The sequence below is a fragment of the Heterocephalus glaber genome, unplaced genomic scaffold (assembly GCF_053883595.1).
Source record: "Heterocephalus glaber isolate CG9 unplaced genomic scaffold, H.glaber_assembly_v1.0 deba00001790, whole genome shotgun sequence".
NCBI lineage: Eukaryota > Metazoa > Chordata > Mammalia > Rodentia > Bathyergidae > Heterocephalus > Heterocephalus glaber.
The window spans coordinates 1891329-1918062 of NW_028258473.1; the positions used below are offsets into that span (position 1 = coordinate 1891329).

At 39.8% G+C, this 26734-nt stretch overlaps 2 protein-coding genes across 5 annotated transcripts in view; one reads left to right on the top strand and one right to left on the bottom strand.

Annotated features, from left to right (window-relative positions):
• Positions 1-14556, bottom strand: part of Yipf6 (Yip1 domain family member 6) — a 110169-nt gene extending 95613 nt beyond the window's left edge. Inside the window, exons 1-2 of the mRNA XM_021249850.2 lie at positions 14402-14556; positions 12984-13064 (exon numbers count right to left, since the gene is read on the bottom strand). The gene's annotated coding sequence lies outside the window, so the exon portion shown is untranslated. The remainder of the gene's footprint in view (positions 1-12983; positions 13065-14401) is intronic.
• A 32-nt stretch (positions 14557-14588) lies between these two features.
• The window catches only part of Ophn1 (oligophrenin 1), a 508962-nt gene continuing 496816 nt past the window's right edge, over positions 14589-26734 (top strand). For 2 of the 4 annotated variants that reach the window (XR_015448092.1, XM_087203251.1), the window contains exons 1-2: positions 14777-15243; positions 15388-15545. Coding sequence is in view for 3 of the 4 variants with exons in the window: in XM_087203251.1 (XP_087059377.1) it covers positions 15392-15545 (154 nt within the window). In the remaining variant the exon portion in view is untranslated. The other 2 variants (XM_087203252.1, XM_087203253.1) reach the window with 2 other exon arrangements.

The following is a 26734-nucleotide window of genomic DNA, read 5'->3' on the forward strand; positions in this document are numbered from 1 at the left end:
TAAACCTAATCAAGCTTTTTGATGGTTGAAATGTGAATTCCCCCACAACTCATTCTTTTAAGGTTATGAAACTAGTTTCTTTCCTGTGGTAATGTTGGTTTAAGAATGTGATAGGGAAAGCATGATTGGCATGTGTTGGGTCTGTGCCACAGCCTTGCCACCATATGTTGCCATCTTGTGTGTGTGTGTGTGTGTGTGTGTGTGTGTGTGGTGCTAGGGATGGAAGCCAAGGCCTCCAATATGCTCTACCACTGCCCTGCCCCCCAGCCCATACCGTTGCCATCTTAAGGCAACCATCTCAGTGCCCATCGCCTTGTGTTGTGTGTTCATTTATAAAATTAGCATAAAAATTGTACATTCTTGTAAAAGACCAATTAATATTGCCCTAGACTTCTTTGCTAAAATGCTTTATTTTGTATCTTAGTATTTTACTCTTTATTCATTTGCAGCCAGTGGCATATTATTCTGAGCCTTTGTGTATTGCTTATCTTACTATTGAAAAGGAGAGAATTAGAAACTGGAAAAGTTGGATATTTTGCCTTGTGTGGTTTTTTTTTTAAAGAAAAACAAAAAATATTCTAGGCTCAATTGTCTCCAGGCTTCTTTGTAACTTCCCACCATCAGGTCCAGAAACCTGTTGGAAAATACTTATTTTTATGGAGTTATCATTCTAGTAATTCTGTTAGAAAGTACTATATTATGTAGTACCAGTGAAAGTAACCACAATGTTAGGTAAATCTACATTTATTTAATCACATTTATTTAATTATTAGCTTAGAGTCAGATATAAGATAAACTAGAATGGAAGCCAGAAAGCCTAACTGTTGCCAAAATGAGGAATAGAAACTTTCACTCATGGTTATTAATCAGAACCATTGTTGTTTGAGGACCATTATGTCTCAACCTGTTTTTAATAGATAAAATCCTTTATCAATGCACATAAGACTGGAGGCTTAGATTGAGCACTTTATCAGAATCATCTCTGGTACTTGTTAAAAATTGAAATTTTCCAAGAACTTGTCTAGACTCCCTGACTTCTATTTTCTGATTCTTTGAGATTTTCAGGCCTTAACTCATATCTCAACCAATATCATACCATCCAACTTGCTGGGAGATGGACCCGAAAAAATCTATGGTTCAACAAGCACCCTAAGTGATTCTTAGGCAAATTGAAGTTTAAGAACCATTAATACAATTTTATAATTTAGGTTCTATTGTTCAGCAGGAGCCTCTAGGATTTACTGGAAGCTTTTTGACCTTTTAGTAGATCATACTGCCTTCTAAGATGCTATGAAACAGGGGTATCACAGCAAGCTGTGCTGGAAGGTGGATATTGATATTTTCCTGAAAGTTAGAAAGTAATACAGCCGAAGATCCATAACCCATACAAAATCTCTTAGAATCCAAGTAGATGCTTCTGAGATTTTTTTGAACTATGGCTAACTAGAAGTCAAAATGTATGTAGAAAATGGTTCCAAGACCGGACTGGGAGGCTAAGGAGGGAAGATTTCAAGTTTAAACCCAGCCTGGGCAATTTAGTGGCTTACCGAGACTGTCTCAAAATAAATGAAATAAAAGGGGGCTTGGGATATAGGTCATTGCCAAGGCTCTGGATTCAATCCCCAGTACCAGAAAAAAAAAAAATGAAAAAAAGAAAAGAAAAAAATCACAAGAAAAGTTCCTCAGGTATTTACCAGTAGATAGCATTTATATGGCCCTGTTGATGTGAACATGAGATAGGAGCTAAGGCATGGCAAAGCTAGCTGGAAAAAATAAGTGAAACCTGTTAATTATAAGATCCCAGGACAGTGCCAAAAAATTCTCAGCAGCCCATATTAAAAACTTTTGTGGACTCCCATGAGATGTAGAGGACATAAAGGAGACAGACACCATGAGGAGCCCACTACCATGACTCTTCACAATAGCCCACTTTGTGCCTCCCAGTCCAGAGTGTACTTTTATTTTGGCTATTTTTCTCTTTTCCTCTTTTATTCAGCACAAGTGTGCTCTGCAGAGCCAGTTTCTCCCTTACTCCTTCACCTCTCATTTTTGAAAAACCTTTTTTTGGCACTGTTTTTGACTTGTCTTATTCAATTCTTTCTTCAAGGTGAAAAGGACCTAAAATATGTTTAATTGGTAAGCCATTTCTACAAAAACTACCTGATAACAAAAGTGTGGTGACAATGGTGATCTCTGTGAAAAAGAATTTTGGTGTAGGGCTAGGAATGTGGCTTTGGTTGCCTTGTGAAAGGTCCTGGGTTTCATCCCTAGTAATACACAAAAGAAATGTTTTGGTAAATATTTAATCACATAGATTAATATAACTACTTTTTTGTGAGATGAGGTCTCTCTAGGTTGTCCAGGTTTATCTTGAACTCTTGGATTGAAGATCCTCCTGTCTTAGCCTCCCAATAAAAAGATACTTTTTTCCCTTAAATGCTATACTGGAGCTTGAACCCAGGGCCTGATGTCTGCTAAGTAAGTGCTCTACCACTGAGCCACTTCCCTACCCCATTTTTATTTTTTATTTTGAGACAGGGTCTCACTAAATTGCCAGGTTGGGCTCAAATTGGAGATTCTCCTGCCTCAGCCTTCTAAATCCCTGGGATTACATGTGGTACACCATGACTTTGTCAGATAAATACATTTTAAAAGCTATAAATGAGCTGGGAATGGTGGTACACTCCTGCAATCCCAGCACTCTGGGAGGCTGAGGTAGGAGGATCTCAAATTTGAGCTCAGCCTGGGCAACTTAATGACCTAGCAAGACTTTGTCTCAAAAAATAAAGACTTGGGGATATATAGCTTAGTTTGAAGGCCTTGGGTTCAATTGTCAATGTTGAGAAAAAAGCTATAAATGGGTGGCTTTTTTCACTAAGAAACACCATAAGGGGGAAACTTGAAGGAGGAGGCTAAGTAGAGAGTTGGATTTACAGAGAATTTTTTTTTTCTTTGGTACTGGGGATCGAACTCGGGTCCTTGTGCTTTCGCAGCAGGCGGCAAAACCACTGAGCTAAATCCCCAGCCCTACAGAGAATTTTGTTGTTCTTTTTTTTTGGTACTGAGGATCGAACTCGGGACTTGGTGCTTGCATGGCAGGCGCCAGAACCACTGAGCTAAATCCCCGGCCTGCTACAGAGAATTTTGGAAGAGGATTTTTTTCTTCTTTCAAACATTTGCCATTTCTAGCTCCTAGAAATTTTAAAATCCTGACTTAAGCTAAGAAAATAAACCAGGCCAACTCCAGCCAAAGTAGAGAACAGGCCAAGGCCAAGACTGGAACTGTGAATAGTGCCAATAGTAGTAAAGGATTTGAGCCAGACTGGAACCAGGGGCAAGGCTAGCACTGTGGTGGGGCTGAAGGGCAGCTATGCATTTGGCTTATGGCTCATGTGGTGAAAGTCTGGAAATTCCAGAAAGCTGAGCATGCAAGTCAGTTTTGTCAGCCAGCTTTTTAGTTAAAGTTCAATATAAATCTTTTATTAATACTCAGCCTGAGATAATTTCAAAACATTTGTTGTAGTTACCAAGAAGTGACCCTGAACTATTTTTTTCCATATGAATGTTCCAAGTACATCCAGTCACAAAAGCAGGAGGGAATGGAAATTAATGTTGGTGTGTTATACTGGAAGGCATTATAATGCAATGACAAAAACATGGCTTTGGATACAGTCCTGGATTTAAACCTCTAGTACATCATTTATTCTTTGCTGATCTCAGCAGAGTAGTTTAACTTCTCTGAGTTTCAGCAGCCTCACAGGTAAAAGGAAGGTGATGAGAAGCTTTCTCAAAGAATTGTACAAATTACAGTTGATCACTTATGTACAGTTACCTGCATAAGAGATGCCATCAGTCTTTGCTGCTTCTCTTCCTACATTCTTATCTCTAGTTCCCTTCCAGGCTCTTTAACCATAAAAACTTGATACAGGTCAGTTAACCTCCACAACTTTTACCTTCTCTTAATGGAAGGTTTGTAACATTTCAGTACAAAAACTTTTAGGATCCTTTAAATGAAGCACAGAGATGAGAAAATATCATTCCATATCTTTAGGATAAAACTCCCCCCCCCCTCAGTTTTTATTTTTATTAGTATATCCTTGTAATACATGAATACATTCCTTGTGTGGAGTTGGTGTGTGTACGTAACATCTCAATTATTTTTTCATCTCTTTTCCCTCCCCTCCTTTCTCCCACCCTTCATCTCTTGGTTCCTGTCTCATTTGAAAAAGATCTATCTCCCTATTTCCCATTATCTATCTTTTGTTTTGCTTTTATCTATACTTTGGGTTTCTCATTTAAGAGAAATAAGGCAATATTTGAGCTTGTGTATCTGATTTATTTCACTTAACATTATGGTTTCAAGGTGCACCCATTTTCCTACAAATGACCCCAATTTTTTTCTTTATGACAGAATAGTTCTCCTTTGTGTATAAATACCACATTTTCTTTATCCATATATCTATTAATGGACATCTGGGCTGCTTCTAAGATTTAGCTGTTATGAATTATGTGACTATAAACATGGAGATGTATGTGTCACTGTAATATGATGTCTTTAACTTTCTTGAGAAGATACCTAGAAGGGGAGTAGCTGGTTCAAATGGAATTTCTAGTTTTAGTTTTTTGAGGAATCTCCATATTGATTTCCATAGTGGTTATACTAGTTTACATTCCCATCAACAAAGTAGGAGGGTTTCTTTTTCACCACAGCCTCTCCACCATTTATTTGATTTCTTGATAATAGCCTTTCTTTTGGATTAAGGTGGAATCTCAATATGTTTTAATTTGCATTTCTCTAATGGCCAGAGATGTTGAACATTTTTTCATGTATTTATTGGCCATTTGGACTTCTTCTGAGAAGTGTCTTCATTTCACTTGTAGGGTAAAACTCTTATTTATGCATAATAGATTAGTGAAGCATAAAATATTGTCATTTGGAGCCCGGTGTAGTGGCCCATTCCAGTAATTCCAGGACTGTAAGAGATTGAGGCCAAAGGATTGAAAGTCTGAATAGTGCTTGGACAACTTAATGAGACCCTCTCTCAAATAAAAAATAAAAAGGGCTAGGGCCAGGGATTTAGCTCAGTGGCATTGTGCCTGCCTTGCAAGCACAAGGTCTTGAGTTCAATCCCTGGTACCTCCCCCCCAAACAAAACAAAACAAAACAAAACAAAAAGGGCTAGAGATATAGGTAAGCATGAAGGTCCTGAATTCAATCCCCAATACTGAAAAAAAAAAAAGATTAGTTGGAAAATTTTCTTTTCTTTCCAGTCTCTCGGGCTGGTTATTAAAAAAGCTCCTTCCATTTTCTTCATACACAAATGATTAACAAATACTGTAAAGAATTTTTTTAAAGGGAAAGGGTTTATTTAGCTCACAGTTTGTAGAGGTTTCAGTCCATAATTGGCTAGCTCTAAGGCTGGGTGGCCCATGGAAGAGGGGAAACAGTTCATCTGTAAAGAAATTTTTTTTTTTTGGTACCAGGGATTGAACTGGGGACCTTGCGCTTGTGAGGCAGGCACCAGAACCACTGAGCTAAATCCCCGGTCCTGTAAAGAAATATTTTAATGGGGCCAACTATGGTCCCAGATGGAAAGATGAAGTAGAAAGTGGCATAGTAAGTTAATATTGGGTATGTCTGGCTTTCTTAGGCAGCATTGCCTTTCCTAAAAACCCATGAAACCTGATTTCTTTGTTTTTCTTTCAAGTTGTGAAAGAGATATGCGATTTATAGGAGCCTGATCCTGACTCTGTTGATGCTACTGACTCTGTTTGATCTGGTTAAAAGGTTATTGTATGGTTCCCTTCCAGCAGGAAGGACTGATGGACACAACAAACTGATAAGCATCAAGAGCAGAGGTGGATGACTCAAGCTGAAGGAATGACCTTCAGAACTTGTAGCTGGGGCTGGAGTTTAGGTGCAAATCTCTGGCCTAGCATGCCTGAGGCCTTGGGTTTGATACTTGGCTGTGTGGGGGAGGGGGAAAGGTGAGCCCAGGAGCTATCCTACAACTCTGCTTTAGAATAAATAGTATGCTGAAATAATTGACTCTAGGACTTCAGTTTCCAGTTCTTAATTCCCCAGGAGGGATACTGACTACAGGCTATGCTGCCGGCCCAGGAATATGCATATTAACCAGATCACAAAACAGATTAGATGTTGGTTGGTTTTTTGCTGTGCTGGGCCTTGTGCACGTCAGGCAGGCTTTGAACCTCTTGAGGTACACTCTCCGGGCTAGGGTCATGTTATAGGAGGTAGGGTGTGGCAAAGCTGGTTGGGGAAATGGGTGAGACCTTTCAATTAGAAGATCCCAGGCAACTCCAGGATCACTGTATGTAGGACTTCTCCAGAGCTCACATGAAGACATGGATGGCATAAAAGAAGAGCAGCCATCATGGAAAGTCGTTATTGTGTGTGAGTTTGCACGGTAGCCCAAGCTGCATTTCTCAGAAGCAACGTGTACTTTTATTTTTGCTTTTATCCTCTTTTTCTTTGTTTGGCCCAAGTTTTCTCTGAAGAGCTGGTTTTCCCATACCTACCTACCCTGAATTTTTCAAATAAACTTTTTGGCACCGTTATTGGCTTGTCTCATCCAATTCTTTGAGGGAAGAAGGACCTAAAATACTTTTGATTGGTGAGTCATTTCTGAAGAAACTACCCATAACAGTAGTACTGAACCAAAATGATTTCTTTGAGCAGAAGCATGGCCGTTAATTTTTCTATAATGATAATGAACAGGGGTCACCTTGTGTTGTTATATCAATGGGAAGGTTATTCTGAGAATATCACCATGAGCAGTCTGACTTCTTTCTGTCTCCTGTGATAAACATCAGAACCAAAACCATAAGAAACCCTAGATGAAGCTAACATCTGTTATTTTTTTTGCATGGTATGGGGGAATTGAACCCAGGGCCTGGCACATTTTAGGCAAGTGATCTACCACTGAGCAATCCCCCAGCCTTCAAGCAACATTTGCTAAGGAGTTAAGTGCCAGACAATTCTACATACATTATAATTCAATCTTTAGAAAACAATTGAAAAAGATATTTCAAATGAGAGTGTAGGTTGTCAGGTAGGTCAGGACTGACATAGGTGACTAGCTCAAGGTCACAGAGCTTCTAAAGGATAGAGCTAGGCTGAACTTCAAGTCTGTACAAGCTTGTTCTGTGCATAGCTTCATAGCTGAAATAGAGGAGTGGCTTATATTAAGACTTTTGGAGGTAGTGTTACCTTGACATACAATAAACATACAAGAAATGGGATTTTTCTTTTCCAACATTTGATTATGAAAAACTTTTAGCATATAGCAGAGTTGAAAAAATTCACTTTGTGTATTTCTCCATCTACCTGTTGACCTATCAGTTCATGTTATCTTTTATGCATTTCAAAGTAAACTGTAGACATTTGTACCCTTTACTTTAAATATTTCAGCATATATATTGTCGATGGAACTCCATATATATTTGCATTTTTCTTTTGAGGTAAAATTTACATAGAATAAAGTACAAGCATCTTAATTTTTTTTTGTTTGGTTTTACTATGTGGTTCCTGGAACTCTTGGTGATCCTCCTGCCTCAACCACCTGAGTGGTGGGATTACAAGATTGTATCACACTTGGTTTAATATCCTTAAGTTTTAACAAATGCTTACACCTGTGTGATCCAAGCACTTATCGAGATGTGGAACATTACCATTGCCCCAGAATGTTCAAGATGGGATTCTTTTTGCTTCCTTGTCTAATGGTGCTAAACCCTGCTTCTGTGTGCATGCACATGTGCATTGTTTTGATTGCCACACACTCATACTGCCTCTGACCAGTGGAGCTTGTTAAACTTCTACTGGCTACCTGAGATAGGGCAAATATTTGAGCCTATTTTCCTTGTATGTAAAATGAGGATAATGGTACTCTGGTAGCTGTCTTTATGTAGGGGTTACCCAGCCCTGGAGCAATCTCTTAGTCCATTTGGGTGGCTATAACAAAAATATAATACACTGGGTGGCTTATAAACAAGACACAACAAATTTATTTCTCGTAGTTCTGGAGACTAAGTCCAAGATTAGTGCACTGTTAGATTCAGTGTTTAATTACGGCCCTCTTCATGGTTCAGGGACCACCATCTTTTCTCTTTGTCCTTACATGGTGGAAGGTATAGGGATAGATCAGACCTCCTCTGTAAGGTCAGAAAAAGGACATAGGTCCTTTAGAATTTAGGAGAATAACCTCTGCAATGTCCCAAGAATGTAACTTGCAGACAGTCAGTGCTTTTATAACATTGTCCACCCTAATTGTTGCATTTTGGAACCCAAACTAATCCCAAACTCCTAGCAGACCAATCAGTTGGGTAGGGTTGCCCCCAGAGGGAAGGACTACCATCTCACTCCCACAAATACAGGATTGCTGGCCATCCTCAGTGGTTACCCAGCTCTGCCCCCCCCCCCCGCCCCAGTAGCTTTGTATCTCTTCCTCTCTTCCTTATGTAAATAAACTTTTCGCTTGCTTGCACTGTCTTTTGATTCTTCCTCCTCTTTCTATGTCAGAGAGAGACAAGCCTGGGAAAATTCAATTGTGGGCTGGTGACCCCAGACCCACCCAGGGATGTGACAAGAGACATTTTCTCAGGCCTGCTTTATAAGGACACTCACTAATCTCATTTATGAAGACTGTGTCCCTGTGACCTGACCATGTCCCAAAGGCTCTGCCACCTAATGCCATCACCTTGGGGTAAGGATTTCAACATATTGTAGCAATGTAAAGGGTTCACCTCTTGTTGGATGAAAAGCTGATAAGTGCAATTAGGGGTTCAAAGAGTGAAGAGAGGTTCATTACTTGGAGCAAGTGAGGAGCACTGGGAATAATTTCCAAAACACTGTCTCCCTAGTCTTATGTTGAAGATACATATATATTTGCTGCATGCTGATTTCAGATGTGTGTGTGTGTGTGTGTGTGAGAGAGAGAGAGAGAGAGAGAGAGAGAGAGAGAGAGAGAGAGTGGGGAGAGACAGAGAGAATGAATTTTCGGGTTTTTTTGTTTTGTGGTACCGGGCATCGAACTTGGGTCCTTGCGCTTGCACAGCTGGCGGCGAAACCACTGAGCTAAATCTCCGGCCCAGAGAGGGGATGAATTTACTGCTGTATATGATTACACGGGAAGCAAATTAGAAAGGGAAGATGCATTTGTTGAAAAAATACTATATGCCAGGCATTGTACTAGTGTTTTACTTTTTCTGCAGTACTGGGGATGGAACCCAGAATCTTCATGCTGAGCTACATTCCTAGCGTTTTTTATTTTGAGATAGGGTCTCAGTAAATTTCCCGGGCTGGGCTTGAAGTTATGATCTTTCTGCTTGCTTCAGCCTCCCAGAGTAATGAGATTATAGATGAGGGCCACCTTACCTGGCTCTTTACTAGTGCTGGTGTATGGTAGATGTGCTGCCAAAGCAAAAATTAGAGCAGGTCTATAAAGGGTATCTCTTAATTATACCATCCTCTTTATAACCTAATGCAATGCAAAACTGATAAGCACAAGGAGGAGATAAAGAGTAAAGAAAGAGCCCCTTGTATAGCTGGGCACAGTGGTGCACACCTGTAATCTCAGCCCTTAGGAGGCTGAGGCAGGAGGATCTTCATGAAATTGAGGCCAGCCTGTGCTCCATAGTAAGTTCAAGGACAGCCTGAACTACACAGTGAGACCCTGTCTTAAAAAAAAAAAGGTACTTGAGTTGGCAGACAAGGTGGTATAATCCCAGATACTTGAGAGGCTGAGGCAGGAGGATGGCAAGTTCCAGGGCAGCCTGGGCAACTCAATGAGATCCTGTTACAAAATAAAAAGTGAAAATGGCTGAAGATGTAACCCAGTGATAGAGAGTCCCTGGTATTGATCTTTAATACTGCACCAAAAAGAAAAAAAAAGGAGAAGAAGAGTTTATTGCTTGGAGCAAGTACAAGAGAGCATACAGTGGGCATAATTTTCCCCAAGCAAGGAGCTTTTAGTGGGGAAACACTACTGGAAAACTCACCACATGTGGAGGTGGGCATATACTTAGCATGCTCAGTTCCGAGTCTTTCTGCTCCATCCTATGTTCAAAAAGTGGCCTGTGGAGAATGTCTCTGGGGGAAGAATTTAGTATTAGAATGAACAAATTTACACTAGTTCACCTAAAAGGGGTGGAGCAGGGTGATTGCAATTTTGTCTGGCTCCTTGTAAGTTTCTCTGGAAGGTCTCATTTGACACAAAAATAACTAGGGCCGGGGATTTAGCTCAGTGGTGCTGCCACCTGCCTCAAAAGCAGAAGGTCCCAAGTTCGATCCCCACTACCAAAAAAAAAAAGTAACTACAGGGTCACCTTACAGTTCATAAAGGTGCAGCACCTCTTTCCTGCAGTTGTATATGATTGTTCCTGAAAGTATCAGGCTAAATGATAACAGTAGCCTTAGTCTACGGCCAGCCATACCACCTTGAACATGCCACATCTCATCTAAATGCTACCAGTAGCAATATGAATTTTAGGATGATGTAAATATTCATTCCATAGCAAGGTACAAAGACTTTCCAAGGGCTATGAGGTCACCATAGCTGAAAGAGAACCAATTTCCAAATCCTCAATTTCTTTTAGTAGAATTTCCTAAAACATGATTTACCTGAGAACTCACCTTCAGTTTTTTTGGTTTTTTTTTTTTTTGAGACAGGGTCTCATTCTGTAGTTCAGGCTGGCCTTTATCTCACTATGTAGCCCAGGCTTGCCTCAAACTTGTGGCAATCCTCCAGCCTCAGCCTCCTGAGTGCTGGGATTACAGGCATTCACCACCATTCCCAGTTCACCTTCAGTTTTCCTTTCCTACTTGCCCTTCTGAATTTCTCAGAAGGAAAGCATACCTTTCAAAGGTCAGGAGACTTGCTATGGTGCTTTGACCCAAAGTGTAAAACAAAGTGGCAATTTCATTTTTTATCCTAAGTTTATTGGTACATTTTAGATACACAATGTGATGACATTCATCATTGGGAATTTGTACCTGTACATGATATAACTTACCTCTTGTTTTTTCCCCATTCCCCTTCCTTCCCATCCACCCCTGTGCCCCTCCCTATTTACAAAAACTTTGTTTCCTTTTTTTCCTTCTTTTCTCATATTTTTTCCTTCCCTTCTCCCCTGCCCTCTTCCCTTTTGGACATTTTCTTCCTATTCTACATTATCTATTCTACATTTTGGTCCTCATTTACTCTTGTAGTTTCTCACACCAGAGAAACTATCTGGTATTTACACTTTAGTCCTATTTATTTCACTTAAGATTATGGCCTCAATTTGCATCTATTTACCTATAAATGTCTCTAGTTTTTCATTCTTTATGGCTCAGTAGTACTCCATTTCATGAAAAAAACCCCATGTCTTCTTTATCCAGTCACGAGTTGATGGGCATTTGGGTTGTTTCCAAGATTTAGCTATTACAAACTATGCCACTATAAATTGGTGCACATGTATCGCTGTGGTATAATTCTTTTAATTCTTTTGGGAAGATACCCAGAAGGGGAATAGCTAGGTCAAATGGAACCTCTAATCCTAGTTCTTTGAGGAATCTCCACACTGATTTCCACAGTGGTTGCACCAGTCTATACTTTCACTAACAGTGGAGAAGGGTTCCTTTTTTCCCACAACCCACCAACATTTGTTGTTGGTTTATTTTTTGATAGCAGCCATTCTTTCTTTCTTTCTTTTTTTTTTTTTTTTTGGTACTGGGGATTGTATTCGGGACCTTGAGCTTGTGAGGCAGGCGGCTGCACCACTGAGCTAAATCCGCGGCCCCTAGCAGCCATTCGTTCTGGAGTGAGATGGAATCTCAGTGTTGCTCTCATCCGCATCTCTTGAATAACCAGTGATGTTGAACATTATTTCATATGTTCATTTGCTGATTCTACTTCTTCATCTGAGAAATATCTATTCATTTCAGAAGCCCATTTTTAGATTGGGTCTTTAAATTTCGGGGATCTGATTTTTTTAAGTTCTTTATATATTCTAGATAGTAGTGCTTTGTCTGAGGAACAGATTGTTAAAATTGTTTTCCCACATTGTGGGTTGTCTCTTCACTCTGTTAGTGGTTTCTCTTGCTGTGCAGAAGTTTTTTAGTAAGATGAGATCCCAGTTGTTTATTCTTTGTGCTAGTTGCCATGTGACTGAGGTTTTGTTCAAAGTGGCAATTTCAAATAATGATGTCCAGAAACATTAACTCGAGGTCTTGTAACCTAACCCTTCTTCGTCCCACAAGGAGATGCATTTCCAATACATTTCTATATTTAATAATAATCAAAATATTGATTTTAATCTATTTATTTTCTATTTTATTATCTATTTTAATCTATTTTTATGCATATTCAATTATAATTCAGTTCAGAAGTCCTTTTTATACTTGGAGTCTTATGGCCACAAGGAAATAAAAATAATTTGTTTGTTTGTTTGTTTTTGGTTTTTTTTGTTTTGGTACCGGGGATTGAACTCAGGTTCTTGCATCTGCAAGGCAGGCAGCAGAACCACTGAGCTAAATCCCTGGCCCTTAAAAATAATTTACTTTATATTTGTGGGCATATTTTTGTTGCAGAGAAATTCAATATGATAATAGCAGAATTTTGAGTATAAAATACATTACATTGGCATAAAATTTGTTGGGCGAATGTAAAGGATATTTGATTTCAAGGAGAAAAAAGGAACAATATAAATTTTTTGACGGTGTAGAGTTCAGTTTATATTTTATTTTACTTTGAGTGTTTGACGGTGGGCTTCAAATTAAATATCTTTAAAAGGGTGATAACAACTTTTATTTTAAAATATCAATGTTTACAGTATGCTAGAAATTAAACCTTTCGCATGCATTTCATCATGATCAAAAATTGAGATGTCCATGTCAAAATGTGTGAATACATAGCTTCTCAAAATTCTTTTAGGGGTTATGTAAATAAAAATTTGAAGATCCTGCAGGGTGTGGTGGCACATACCTGTTATCCCAGCATCTTGGGAGGATAGGACAGGAGGATCACAAGTTCAAGCCCAGCCTCAGTAACTTAGTGAGACCCTGTCTGAAAATAAAAAAATGACAAAGGCTGGGGATGTAGCTCAGTACAAAGGCCCTGGATTCAATCCTCACTGTGACAAAGTCACTTGGGTTATTGTAAGAGTTATTATTTTAAGGGTTAGGGATAAAGTGTGTAAAGAATCCAGGATAGTGGTCAATTATCGCAACTATTGTCTGAAGGACTGAGTCCTAATTTTAACCCTCTTTCTCCTTTGGTATTTAGTTCAGGGCATTTGTTGCTCTCTGTGCTTTAGTTTCTTCGTCTAGACCAAGGATAACATAGATGAATAAAATTTTTTGGTACAGAAATTAGATGAGCATGATTATACCTTTATACCTCACATAATTAATGTCAATGGTGATTTTCACAGTGATGAAAATCTTATAAGCTCTGTAAGTCAAAGCAGACACTCAAAACTGCTTATAAAATGAGTGAAAGGAAATTTGCTGGAATGAAAGACTATGCTATGCATAGGGCACCTTACTTTAGTACCTGCATTTCTGCACTCATGGTGCAGTTAAAGCCCATTTTGGACATTTTCCCATAAGTTTTTTTTTGGCACCGGGGAACGAACTTGGGACCTTGTGCTTTTGAGGCAGGCGCCGGAACCACTGAGCTAAATCCCTGGCCCAGACAGTTTCCCATAAGTTAACCTTTAGGATAAAAAGTAGGAAATAGAGCAGGGCGTGTGGCTCAGTGATAGAAGACTTGCCTAGCATACGGAGGCCTTGGGTTCCATCCTCAGCAGGTGTGGGAAAGGTAAGAAAACCCTTCCCTTGGATGTGGCTACTTCTTAAATGTTTAGAAGATGTTTCTTTATTGGACTCTTCGTTTTGTTATATTGTGTAGTGACTGAGAACAGTGCCTTTAGAATCAGCTTCCGTTCTACAGCGGAAAATGACGGCCTCTTGGGTAACCTGCAAGACAACTGATAACACTCCCTCCTTAGGTTTTCCAATTACATGTGGAAAATCATATGCTTTAATCATCAGCCTATGCAATGATTTGTGTCTCCACAACCATGCTCTGAGGATCTATTAGGGTAAAAACTTAATTCCTAATTAAAGCCGCCTTTTTGGCAGGGTGTTCTGAGCCGACAGTGAGATACTAGAAGAGTCTGAGTCCTAGAGTAGGCCTTTGGGAATTAGCGCCTTGAGCCAGGAGAAACAGGAAAAGGGAAACTAAGTTGGTAGGTCAGAGAAAGGTTAGAAAGTGGAAGGAAAAAGAATATACAACCCAGCCAAATAATGGAAAGTGAGAGAGAGCCTCTCGTCACCCATTCCTCCTGAGTTCTTGCTCCAGCTGCAGAAATTTGCCTGGCACACCCCGGGGCCGCTCACCTGCTCCCCGGGAGCCTGGGCAGGCTGGGAATGCTGACCTGGGAGAGCAGCTGCGCCGGTAGGGTGGTGGAGCGACCACAGGGAGGAGTCATGGGGCGTGCAGACAGAAAGACTACATCTCCCAGGCCGCCATACTTTCCAGCTGGAGTCCTAGGGCCCTGACTGCTCCCCGGTTTCCGTAGGGAAGCGCCTGACTACCTCAGCTATTGTGCGTCGCCCTATCGCCCTCCTCTTCCCGCTTCGGTGTCCATGGAGGAAGCCTACGTTTCATTACCCTTCGGACTTAACCCTTCCAGTGCCTAACCCTACAGCAGGGCGGCTCCCTCGAACTGGGCAGAAGTCCCAGCAAGCCAGCGGGGTCTGGTAAGGAAACCCTGGGTTACAAGGACGATAGCTGAAGAGGGAACCCAGGAGCTCAAGTTTGGTTTTCAGGCTCCGCTGGGGAGGGGTGGAGAGGCTGGCTTTAAGAAGGGGGAGGGGACAGCGCAATCCGGGTGGCCCAAGGACTTCAGCAGAGGAAATCTTCAGCTAGCTCCAGAGCTGGAAGCGTGGAAAGGCGGTTCCCCACCCCAGCATTCACCCCCGCCTACACCCTGGGCAGGCCCTAGTGTCACGTTTACCAGAGCCCAGGAAGAATCCCGCCCGTCTCCGGAGGCGGGCTGGGCTGCGGTTTCTGCTGCCTATCGGAAGAGGCGATGGCTAGGGGGCGTGCTGCTTCCTAGGCAGTATCCCACTGGGATCGGACTGTTTTAGTGAGCTATCCTTGCCACCTGAAGCCACCACCAGGCCGCGCGTTCCTCGCCCGCACCAGCCGACGCTCCCCAGGAGTCTCACTGGAACAGGTATCTGTCCTCCAAAGGGAGAGAGGCTAAGAGCGACCTTAAGCGGATCCCGCGCTCAGTCAACCTCCTTTATTTCCCCTGTTGTGCCACTGATGCTGTCGGCCTTTGTGTCTTTCCTCTCTCCCCCAACTCCCCCACCATCAGAAATATGGGGCATCCCCCACTGGAGTTCAGCGACTGCTACCTGGACAGCCCCGATTTCCGCGAGAGGCTCAAGTGTTACGAGCAGGAGCTTGAGAGGACCAATAAATTCATCAAAGACGTCATCAAAGACGGCAACGCGCTTATCAGTGCTATGAGAAGTAAGTGGAAGGCTTTCAGGAACTGTTTTCTGGAGCCGGTGGCTCTTGCCTTTCAGCCTTTCCACACCACAGGAGGAAGGGAAGATTGGGAGTAACTCCCAGCCCTGGTCTCCGAGGCTAATGGGTTTCTGATCCTTCAGCAGTGGGGTTAGTAGAAGTGGAAAGTAGTGGATACAGCCAGAACTTTGGGGCTTTCCCTTTAATGGCCACGACCTTAGAAGACATGATCCGCAGCTGTGCCTGCGACCCTCTTGCTCAGCAATTAACCTCTAGTTAGTAGATGGTTGTTCAAAAAGGACAGTCTGCCTAGACTATTAAACATGTTCAGCACCAGTGGCTGGGACAAGATGAAATTTAAGTGGACCAAGGATCTGCCCCAGCACCTCCCAAACAGTTGGGAATTAAGGGCACAAACTTGAGTAATGATTTTGTGCCAACCTCTGGTTACTACAGATAAATGTGGGGATATTAAAATATTCCCCATGACCAGTTATTTTGTAAGAAAAGCCCATTTGTCCCAGAGATTATTTTCCTTTAACATATTGAGCTATGGCTTAGGTCAAGGTCAGTCCAAACTCAGAATTATGAATTGGCTTCACTTGCCACTGAATTCAGCTTGAGTGTGGAACAAAGACTTGCCTACTCCCTGTCATAAGGAGCCCGTCCCCAGAGAGTAAGATAGAGGGCTAAGGTTGATGGCTATTGCATTGAAAGAACCTTACAGTGTGGCTTTTCAGTGATTATTGCAGATGCAGCCATGGGACTGTCCTTTCCTCTCTCTCTGTATGTGGAAGTTTTTATTTCTGCTGGTTGGCAGGAGGCTTGGAGTAAAAAGAGGAATAATAAATATCCTGTTGAGAGTTCAGGCAAGCCAAACCTTTGTGCCCTGGAGAATGGAAGGTAATGATTGAATGGGGTGATAATTAATTTTGTCTTTTTGGCTGAAAAATGATTGTGAAAAATAAAGTCACTGGTGAATATATCCTTTTATGCTTATAACTTTGTTTTGAGTGGATTCATGCCCAAAATATTGTCTAGATTCAGTGTGGGGACTTGCTTAAGACAGATGCAGTCCAGTCAGAGCAGGGAGGAAGCCTTAGGAGCTGCAGTTCAATGGTAACTGCTGCCAGATTGTATTTGTTGTGCAGCTCTTCCATTTGCCCCCTGGAATTTGTGCTTCTCTTTTATACATTGTCTGTGCACTTTTGTTCAGAATCTGTAAACTGTTCAAGTTCCTGCAGGTCATTTGACTGAGTTGGATCTTTTAATAGTTCCTCCTGTTGTGGCCTGATTAAGAGTGAACTCCTGATAGCACCTTGAAGATATGAGGTATTTGAAATGCTGATCCTTAGCTTCATAAAAAGGCCTGGCTTTGGGGTGTGTCTCCATTTAAAAGAGTTCCTTGAGACATTAAAGATATGTAGATTGTGTCACAGAAATAGAAAAGGCTTCACTGAAAGGAGAAGGGGGAAATGTTTGGGCTCTGTTGTTTTCTATAGCAAACTGCTTGGTACCATATCCTCTGTTGAATGAAGCTCATTATATGCTCTAGGAAGAAGGTGGCTTGGTGAAGACGGTAAACTGCAAGTGTTTGTGCTTAAAAACAGGACCAGCTAACAGAGAAATTAAATTTGTAAGAAAAAAATGCAGTTCAATAAAACATTTGGGGGAAGGGCAAAAGTTTTGTAGGCTACGGGCAAGTACTGTAGTAGTTTTTATTCTTTCTTTCCTAAGACTAAAAGAGGCAAGGAGTCAGCAATCATGTAGGGCCAAACCTTTGCCTATGGGCAAAAGATCCAAAGATATTCTAGGCCAGAAGGCTTTTTGATACTTGTGGTGTTTTTCTGTTTTGGAGTATACATAGAAAGCTGAAAATAGAATGGATAGGAATTAAAATCCAGCAGCAACCCATCTCCATTTCTTTTGTTTAAGTTGTATAGATAAATACTTGAGTAGTTGAAAGCAAAGGCAGGGGATGTTTCCCACTGTCTCAACCACAGTAATGTTTATACAGTACTCCCACTCTGTTTCCTTGCCCCTTGCCAGCTGGGCCACTTTCTGAGAAGAGGTAGGGTGGATGTAAAACAAAGGTGTGCTCTTTTTCTGTGTGGAGGAGAAAGTAAAAAAGAACAATGGAATTGGAGTTAGAAGATTTGTATGGTAGTCTTAGCTTCCCCATCTTGGCATCTGACCTAAACCACTTATTTCATCTGTAAAATGGGAGTAATTAAAATATTAAAATTTTAAGGAGAAGGAAATGTTAACTATTCCAAAGTGATTATTATGCAGTGTATGCATTTGTCAAATTAGGACACTGTACCTCATAAAATTTGTATAAATAAAAATGGTGGTAATTATACCTACCCCATAGTTATTGTAAGGCTCAAAGAAATCAATTGATTCTGAAAGTTCTTTGTGTGTGGAAATGGCTAAGAAATGTACATTGCTGATAATACATCTTTGGGCCATTAATGTATCTGTTGGTGAATATATAATATTCAGAAGATTTCTGAAAGGATGTGCATAAGCAAGTAGTTGGAAGCAGAGCCTCTTTTTGGGGGCGGAGGGGGGCTGTTATCTTGTTGGGAAATGTCACTCCCTACATTGCTGTATCCCAGTAATGAGTTTTGTAGTCACATGTGTGGATCCATCTTGGCATCTGGAGTCTGGCATTAAAAGGCAGGAGATTGGTTGAAACCTTTTTAGTTAACAAATTAATTTGACCAACAAATAGCTGTTGTTTCTCGGAACCAATGAGATGTGGCACACCATGCTGCAGAAATCAGCTGCAGTTTTTCTTAAAGTTAATGCAGGTAGAACTTGCATTACATTTTATCCTGCTTGTGTGGTTTTGTACAGAACTCGGTAAGGCTTGAGTCACAACTGTGTGTGAAGATCAATTCATTAAATGTAGATCCTGTTTGGGCATTTAGATTTACTCAGCACTGTGCAGAAGTAATTGGTATTGTGAATGATATTCAACCTGTCTCCCTTGGGGAAGTGGTTGATTTCCTCATCCCTCATTACATATGATCTATTTGTAATTTTTGGAGCATGTGATGATTGTAATTTAAAGTAATGGAGCCAGGTTTGCTGTTGGATGCCTGTAATACCAGCACTCCGGGAGACCGAGACAGGAGAATCACAATTTTGAGCCCAACTTGGACAATTTAATGACTTATTGAGATCCTGTCTCAAAAAATTAAAGGGCTGAAGAAGTAGCTCAGTGCAAGGCCCTGGGTTCAAAGCCCAGTACTGAAAAAAAGCTCCAAAACTAATGGAAAATAAAAACATCACTCTGAAAGGTGACTATATTGTCCACTTTTCTCTCCTTTATTTTTGTGTTGGCAGTTTCAGTCCTTGATGTTTCTTGAATATATGCTAAGCTGGGGCAAGGCACTGTTCAGAATAAGTGATGTGATCTCACATTTATATGGCCAGGCAACATAAGACACCTAATGTGCATTATGTAGAGTTCACCAAACACATGCTGTTCATTGAGTAAGTACTTGGGCACATGCAATGCTCAGGTCATTGTTCAGAGGGTTGTTGAGACAGCCCTGGTGAGTCACAGATAGATCCTGACCTCAAGAATGTCCTAAGCTAGTAGAGGAGACAAGACATGGCTAGGGGTGGGGCAAAAAAAAAGACAGGACTACAAATCACTGTTTTGTAAGATAGTAGATACTGATCAGAGGCTAAGAGCAAGGAGGGCAGGAGGTTGTGATGGTATGTGACATTACAGGGAGTGCTCATTTCCCAGTGGGAGGATAGGGGAAAATAATGGATAGCATTGAAGTTGGGCAAAATTAATAGCACTTGTCACTTGTTTAGCTGTTTTCATGTGACAGACATTACATCTTGTCATTTATTAATATTTTTATAGTGTTGGGGATCAAACCGAGGGCCTTACACATAACGAGGCACGCTCTCTACCACTGAGCTGTATTGCCAGCCTGAGATAAGGATTATTAGTCCCATTCTATAGATGAGAAAACTGCAATTCAGAGGACTTAAGTATCTTCTGAATTAGTAAAGTGAAGGGTCTGAATCAGAACCTAGACTTGACTTTGAAAGCTCTGCTTATTTTACAGTATGACACTGTATTCAGGATAGGGCATTTTACAGTAGGAACGGCACAGAGAATGTGAAGGGACAACAAATAATTCAGGCCATCTGAGATATAAGCTACAAAAAATTTGGGAAATGAGATTGGAATGGAAGGTTGATACCTGACCATATAGGATCTGTTAAGAATTTCAGACTTCATAGGCAGGGTGTGCTAAAAAGGTTTTTGGTTAGACAGGAGCATTGTTTGAGCTGTTTTAGAAAGATTCATTTGAGAATAATGTTTAAGCTGTTAGTCTCGCGGAAGTGTTTGTGATTTTTTTGACAGTATAGAGTTTAAATCCTTTTAAAATATAGCTCATGGTCAGTAAACCTTTTCCAGAGGGGACCATATGGTAGGACTTGAGGGCCATGCAGTCAGTTTCTGACAGCTACTCAACTGTGCCATTGTTGAGAAAGCAGCCAAAGAGAATAAAATGAGAGTATTTCAGTAAATCTGACACTGAAATGTCACATATTTTTCACATATTTCACATATTTTCATGTATCATGAAATAGTCTTCCTTTGAATTTTTTTTAACCATTTAAAAATGTAAAGACCAGAGGTGTAGCCCAGTGGTAAAAGCACTTGATTACACATGTGAAGCCCTGGGTTTGATCTCTGTTTTCTCTCTCTCTCTCTCTCTCTCTCTCTCTCTCTCTCTCTCTCTCTCTCTCTCTCTCCCTCTCTCCCTCTCTCCCTCTCTCCCTTTCTCCCTTTCTCCCTTTCTCCCTTCCTGTCTTTCTCTCTTTCTTTCTCTCTTCTCTGTATCTATATACTTTACCATTTGCAGGTTGGCTGGGGAAGAAAATGTATGGAAATAGGTAGCAGGTTGAGCTTGCTTTACCAGCTGTAGTTTGTTGACCTCTGGAACAGTTGGTTAACCTAAAAGACCTAAATGGATTTTTACTGGAATATAGCTACTGATAGAACATAATGTCATATATCACATTTTCCATGAACTAATTTTACTTTGATGTGGTATTAATCATGCCTGCTCTGGATTCAAGGATCTCAAACTCACATGCTCTCAGAGGTTAAGGAAAAAAACCAGAAGCATGAAGCTTCTGGAAGTGGGCTAATAGGGCTGCAGTTATTACAGTAAAATATAGAAACCTCACCCTATTCAAAAGGCCTTTAGAGTAGGAGGATTATGATTTTGAAGCCAGCCTGGACTACATTGTGAGACCCTGTCTCAAAAACAAAACAAAAAAAGACCTTTACATTCTTAGTTTTTAAAAATTGTTTTAGCTAAATAAAAATTTTCATAGGCTAAGTTTAACCACACTGCAACCCCTAAGCTAGGTGATCTGGCTTTAACAGTCTATAAGTTTTGGACTCTAATGGGCTAGGAAAATGGACAGTGACAATCTTCAGAGAGATTTCTCTGAGAATGGGATATCATTTACAAATTAGGAGAGGTAGAATGATGGTATAGTGGCCAAAACCCTGGACATGCTGTCTAGATAGCTGGATATAGTGTTGGTTCTGCTGTAAATGTGATCTAGGGCTTTGCTGAGTCATTTCACTGGGGGCCCCAGGTTCTGTGGCTTTACAAAGATGAGGAAGGGGCAGGGATTCTCAACAGCTTACTTTCAGCTCTAACATTCCATTGCATACTATTTGTTGTATTGCATATTGTGGCTTGATGACTTCAGAAAGGAACAATTAGCCCAATTGTAGGATCTTATTTTTATGCTGACATAGATTTTTGTATTATTTTAGTGTACACAATAGTATTTAAACAAAAATCCAAACAATTTAAAAAGTCTTTAAAAACCAAAGATAACGTGCTTTGTAAGTATGTGTGTATATGTGTGTAAAATAGGTATCAGAAAAAATTAAATTGCTAAACCCATACATATACATACATAACTGTACTTGTATAGGCTGTCTTGGACTAATGAAAAACTTAGTTGTTAAAGAATCTTGAGCCAGTTTGGTGGCACACACCTCTAAACTCAGCACTTGGGAGGCTCAGGCAGGATGATTGCCCTGACTTTGAGGCTAACCTGAGATACATAGTGAGACCCTGTCTCAAAAACAAAAACCAAAAAAAAAGGAAAAAAAAAAAAGAAAAATCCCCAAAATACATTCTGTACTAGAAAGGTTCATTAAAAAAAAGAAAGGTTCATAAAGTTGATAAAGTGGAACTAATATAATTCACATAGCTTTGATAAAATACATTCTGTACTAGAAAGGTTCATAAAAAAAAGAAAGGTTCATAAAGTTGATAAAGTGGAAATAATATAATTCACATAGCTTTGATAATATAGTCTTACATTTTTAAAAGAAAACTGCTTTCTTACATCTATACTTTTTTTTTTTGGTACCAGGGATCGAACTCATGACCTTGCGCTTGCAAGACAGGCACTGTGCCACTGAGCTAAATCCCTGGCCCCATTCTATACTTTTATAGACAAGAGTTTTAGGTGTTTATATTAAGGTCACCTTTTGAGGTGCCTTTTCAGCTCTCACTTTGGGAACTGGACCACTTATCTGGTAGATTGCTTCCAATTCTACCACTAGCTAGCTCCATAGCCTTGAGTGAGTCTTTAATTTTGTGAGCCTCTGTTTTTGCATTTGATCTAGAGGGCTTCTTGTGGTTTATCATTTTCTATTTTCTGGTTACCAGCACCTTACTCAAAGTTAAAACAGCCTGAACTGATTCTGTCATAAACTTCAGTCAGAGCCAATTTATCTTCAGGAGAGTAGGCAAAGAGAAAACTGAATTGACATATCCAGCATGAGTAGATGACTTGAATCGTGCTGACTTGCTTGACTATCCACTTGTTGAATGCTTCTTGGGAGGTGTCAACCTATTGCCTTCCAGTTCTGTCCTGAATAGCTTTATAGTAAGGGAATTCAAAGCTTTTATTCCCCTTTGGGTGGTGTAGTACAATGGTGTACAGGGAGGAGGTGGTGATTCTTACTTAGTAGGTATCCTGTCATTGTCCCAGTAGTATTTAATGAGTGCCTTTGAGCACATGGAGTTATTTTAGACTTCCAAATCAATACAGTGGATATGTTGTTTGATACTGCTGTTAGTGGATGTGAAACAGTGCCCATATAGGATTTGATGAAGCCTACATTACCATGTTGATTAGAGGTCCTCAAATGACTTAACGTTCCAAAGTAGCTGCACCCAGGGTGTTATGGGAACTAGGGTGGAAAAGTGAACTAAATCAGTCTTTTAGTGTGACCATTTATAAGCAATCTGTTTTTATTAGGGGTGGAGGTAGTAGATTATAGCTTGACTTGCCCATTAAGAAAAGTTTCAGACTAAGAGTGATGAACGAAAATTACTTTTCAGCTTTATTTTTATAGCCTTATTTTTTTTTAAATATAGTAAAAAACCTTTTGTTTAATCTGGCATCTGCTTCTCTAATCAGTTTCTACAGAAATTTCCTAAAAGTTCACAAGGATCTGGAAAGATACACAGTTTCTGGGGGAGTATCTTCTAAATCTAAGATGATTTTTTTTTTCTTGTGGGTTTAAGGGCCCTGATGGAAATTTATTGGGCTTATATCAAGTGCTAAATTTTTTATCATTTCTTACATCTTGGGCAATATAAAGGCAATCCAATTTAATTTAACAATATTATATGTCAGGTACTGTCCTGGAAATTGGAGATACAGTGATGAATAAGGCTGCCATAGTCTCTGCCCTCTTAGAACACACATTAAATATCTAATTATCCACTTAAATAATTTCTTTTCTGGGGAGGTTGAGACAGAGTCTTGCTATGTAGTCCAGGCTGGCCTTGAACTCACTATGTAGCCTGGCTGGCCTTGAACTTGCAGCGATCCTCCTGTTTCAGCCTCCTGAGTGCTGAGAATTCAGCATGTGCTACCATGCCTGGCTCTACTTAAGTAATTTCATTATAATTGTGAGAAGAGCTATGAAGTTCAGGGTGTGATATATACTTTGTCATATGTTATGAAGTAGATTTTTGTGAGGTGGAAAAAAAAGGAGCTGGAGCATGAGGATGCAGCATGAGGACTGCAAAGAAGAATAATGTAAGGAGAAAGAGTTCCTAAGTTAAAGACAATAAAGTAAGGAGGAAGAGTTCCTAAGTCAAAGAGACCTGTTCTACTATGTTGACAGTGGCCTTCATACTGAGCAAGACTCTTCAAGTGAATGGAGAGTTTTTAGAAGTAGATAGAATGCAGTATATCTCATGATGTCTAAAGGGAAAATCTAGAGCACCTACTACTTTATTCTTCTTTTATCAGTATATTAAAATAGCTTTGGTGAGTAACACATGAACTTGGTACAAAATTCAAAGGTACAGAAAGGTAAGCCATTTTCTTCCATCAGTGTTACAGTTGCCCCGTTCTCTACCCTAGAGGTAACAACTCAACAGTTGGTCTGTTCTTTAGGAAAGACTACCTCAGTGCTTCTTTCAACTTCTGCTTCCTTAGGAGTAGGTTCTATTGTAGGTAAATACTCAGACACTTTGAGATAAGATTTTTTTAAAGATTGTACTTGAAGTGGAGTAAGGAACTCTGAAAATCCATTCATTCCCCCATAAAAACAGAAGGACACTGGCAAAAATTGTCACAGTCAACTTTTTCACAGTTTGGAAATTTACCAAAGACTTGCAACAGTCTGAAGAAAGTTTACTGAAAAAAAATTGCTGAATCTTTATAGCAGCAGGGTTGTGGCAGTTTAACTTATCCTGTCTCCTGTTCCCTTCTCCCTGGTTTTAGAACAGCCTTGAAAACCAGCAGCTTCAAACTATGATAGCTAAGAAAATTAACAGCTTTGCAGCACCTGAGGAGAAAGGTTTGGTTTGTAGCTGATCAAAAAGTCCCATAACCAAATTAAATTGTCACAGTTTAATTTATGTTGAAGTAACTAGAAGAGCTATTTTCACATTACCTGACATAGAGTTATTTTGGTAGAAAAACTCCTATCTCTTGAAAGTTTAACATAATAGCTACATCAAACTTTGACACCAGTTGGGACAAATAAGAGCCTGGGCAGAAACATAAAAGACCTGGGAGGTGAGATGGCTTTGGAAAGCTCTGACATATTTCTGAGGCTCTAGAAGGCCACCCACATGTTCTGGGCTACGCATGTGCTCAGAAAAATCCTGAGAGGTCCCTAATTTCTCAGTTATGACTACACTTGAGGCAGAGTTATAAACTGCCTGAATGTTTAAGGTTTGCCCCGACATGCATACAGAACCCCTCAGCAAAAAGTGGAAGTCTTTGTGGCTCCAGACATTTAAGGAACTCTCTGAGTTATTATTAACGGACCATTAAACCAACCAAGCAGAGACTTCATTGACTGCATGCTACAAGGAAAACAAATTACAGAGTTAGTCCAGAAAAGATACTAAAGAAAGAGCAACAACGATAAAAACGATAATAGCAGCAGAACCTGGGAGGCAGGATCTGATTTCCAGCAGTCCCAGATTATATTTTTTGAAATGTCCAATTTTCAGCAACGATAATAAAACAGACATGTAATGAAATAGGAAGGTATAGTCTGTACAAAGAAAAAATATCAGTTAATAGAAGCTGTTTCGCTGGACCTTAAAGGTTAGAAATTTAGATAGAAATTTTAGCCAGGCAGTGTGGTGCATGACTATAACCCCCACAACTCAGGAGTCTGAGGCAAGAGGATTTAAATTTGTGTCTGGCTTGGGCAACTTAGCGAGACCTCCATCTCAAAATAAAAAGATAAAAAAGGTTGGGAATGTAGCTCAGTGCAAAGGTTCAATCCCCAGTACCACAACAAAAAAAACCAAAAACAAAAACCAGGCAATATAGTTATATTCAAATAGACAATATGAATAAAGAGATAAAATTATAAAAGAGACCCAAACAAATGCTGGAGCTAAAGAAGAAAATAACTTAAATGAAAATTCACAAAAGAGATTCAACAGCATATTTAAGTTAACAAAAGACTCATAGAACTTGAAGGTAGGTCAAGTGAGAAATACAAAGAAAGGAAGAAATGAAGTAAAATGAATACATCCTCAGGCACTGTGGGGCACTATCAAGGCTATTAATGTTTGCATAAGAGGAGTTATAAAAAGAGAAGAGAAAAATGGACAGAAAGACTATTTAAAGAAATAATGGCTCCAAACTCCCCAAATGTGATGTATAACATTAATGTATAAATTTAAGAAAATAAAACTATATGGCAAAAGAAACAAGGGGCTGGGATTGTGGCTCAGTGTTAGAGTACTTTCCTAGCATGTGCAATGCCTTGGGAACTGTCCCTCCTTGCAAAGGGAAGAAACAAGGGAATTATTATGGCACGTTGGAGAATATAATATAGTAATAGAGGAAAAAAGAACTAAGACATGTAGCATAAAGTAAATGAAACCTATTTATTAGTAAGTATCTTAAATGTGAATGGATTATACACTAACAGGAAGATTGATACAATGGATACATTGATCAAAAAAGGATAAATTGATTGGAATATATCTGTCTTTAAGCAATCAATATACTTTGGATTCAAAGTTGCAAATAGCTTTAGTGTAAAGGAATGGAAAAATATACCTAGCAAACAATAACCAAAGAGAGTTGGAGTGACTATAAAAATATTAGACAAAATAGATTTCAAGATAAAATTTTATGAAATACCAGGAAACACATTTTATAATGGTAAGGCAGTCAAGGAAGATATAATAAATACATATGTACCTGACAATAGAGCGCTAAAATACATAAAGTAAATCAGAATTGAAGGGAGGAATAGTCTAACAATGATAGTTTGAGAGCTTACTATCACACTTTGAATAGTAGATAGGACAACTAGACACAGATCAACAAGGAAATAGAAAACTTGAACAACACTATTAAAGAAACCTAACAGACATCTGTTGACAGACACTTCATCCATCAACAGCAGAGTACATATTATTACTGGGTGCACATGGAACATTCTCAAGGGCATATAGAACATTCCCAAGTACACATAGAACATTTTTCTTCTTTTCTCAGACTAGATAATCTAAATTGACCTACCTTAATTCAGGCATATTTTGCTGGGTCACAAAACTTACCTGAATGAATTTATCCAATGTGTGTTCTCTAACCGTAATGGAATGAAATTACAA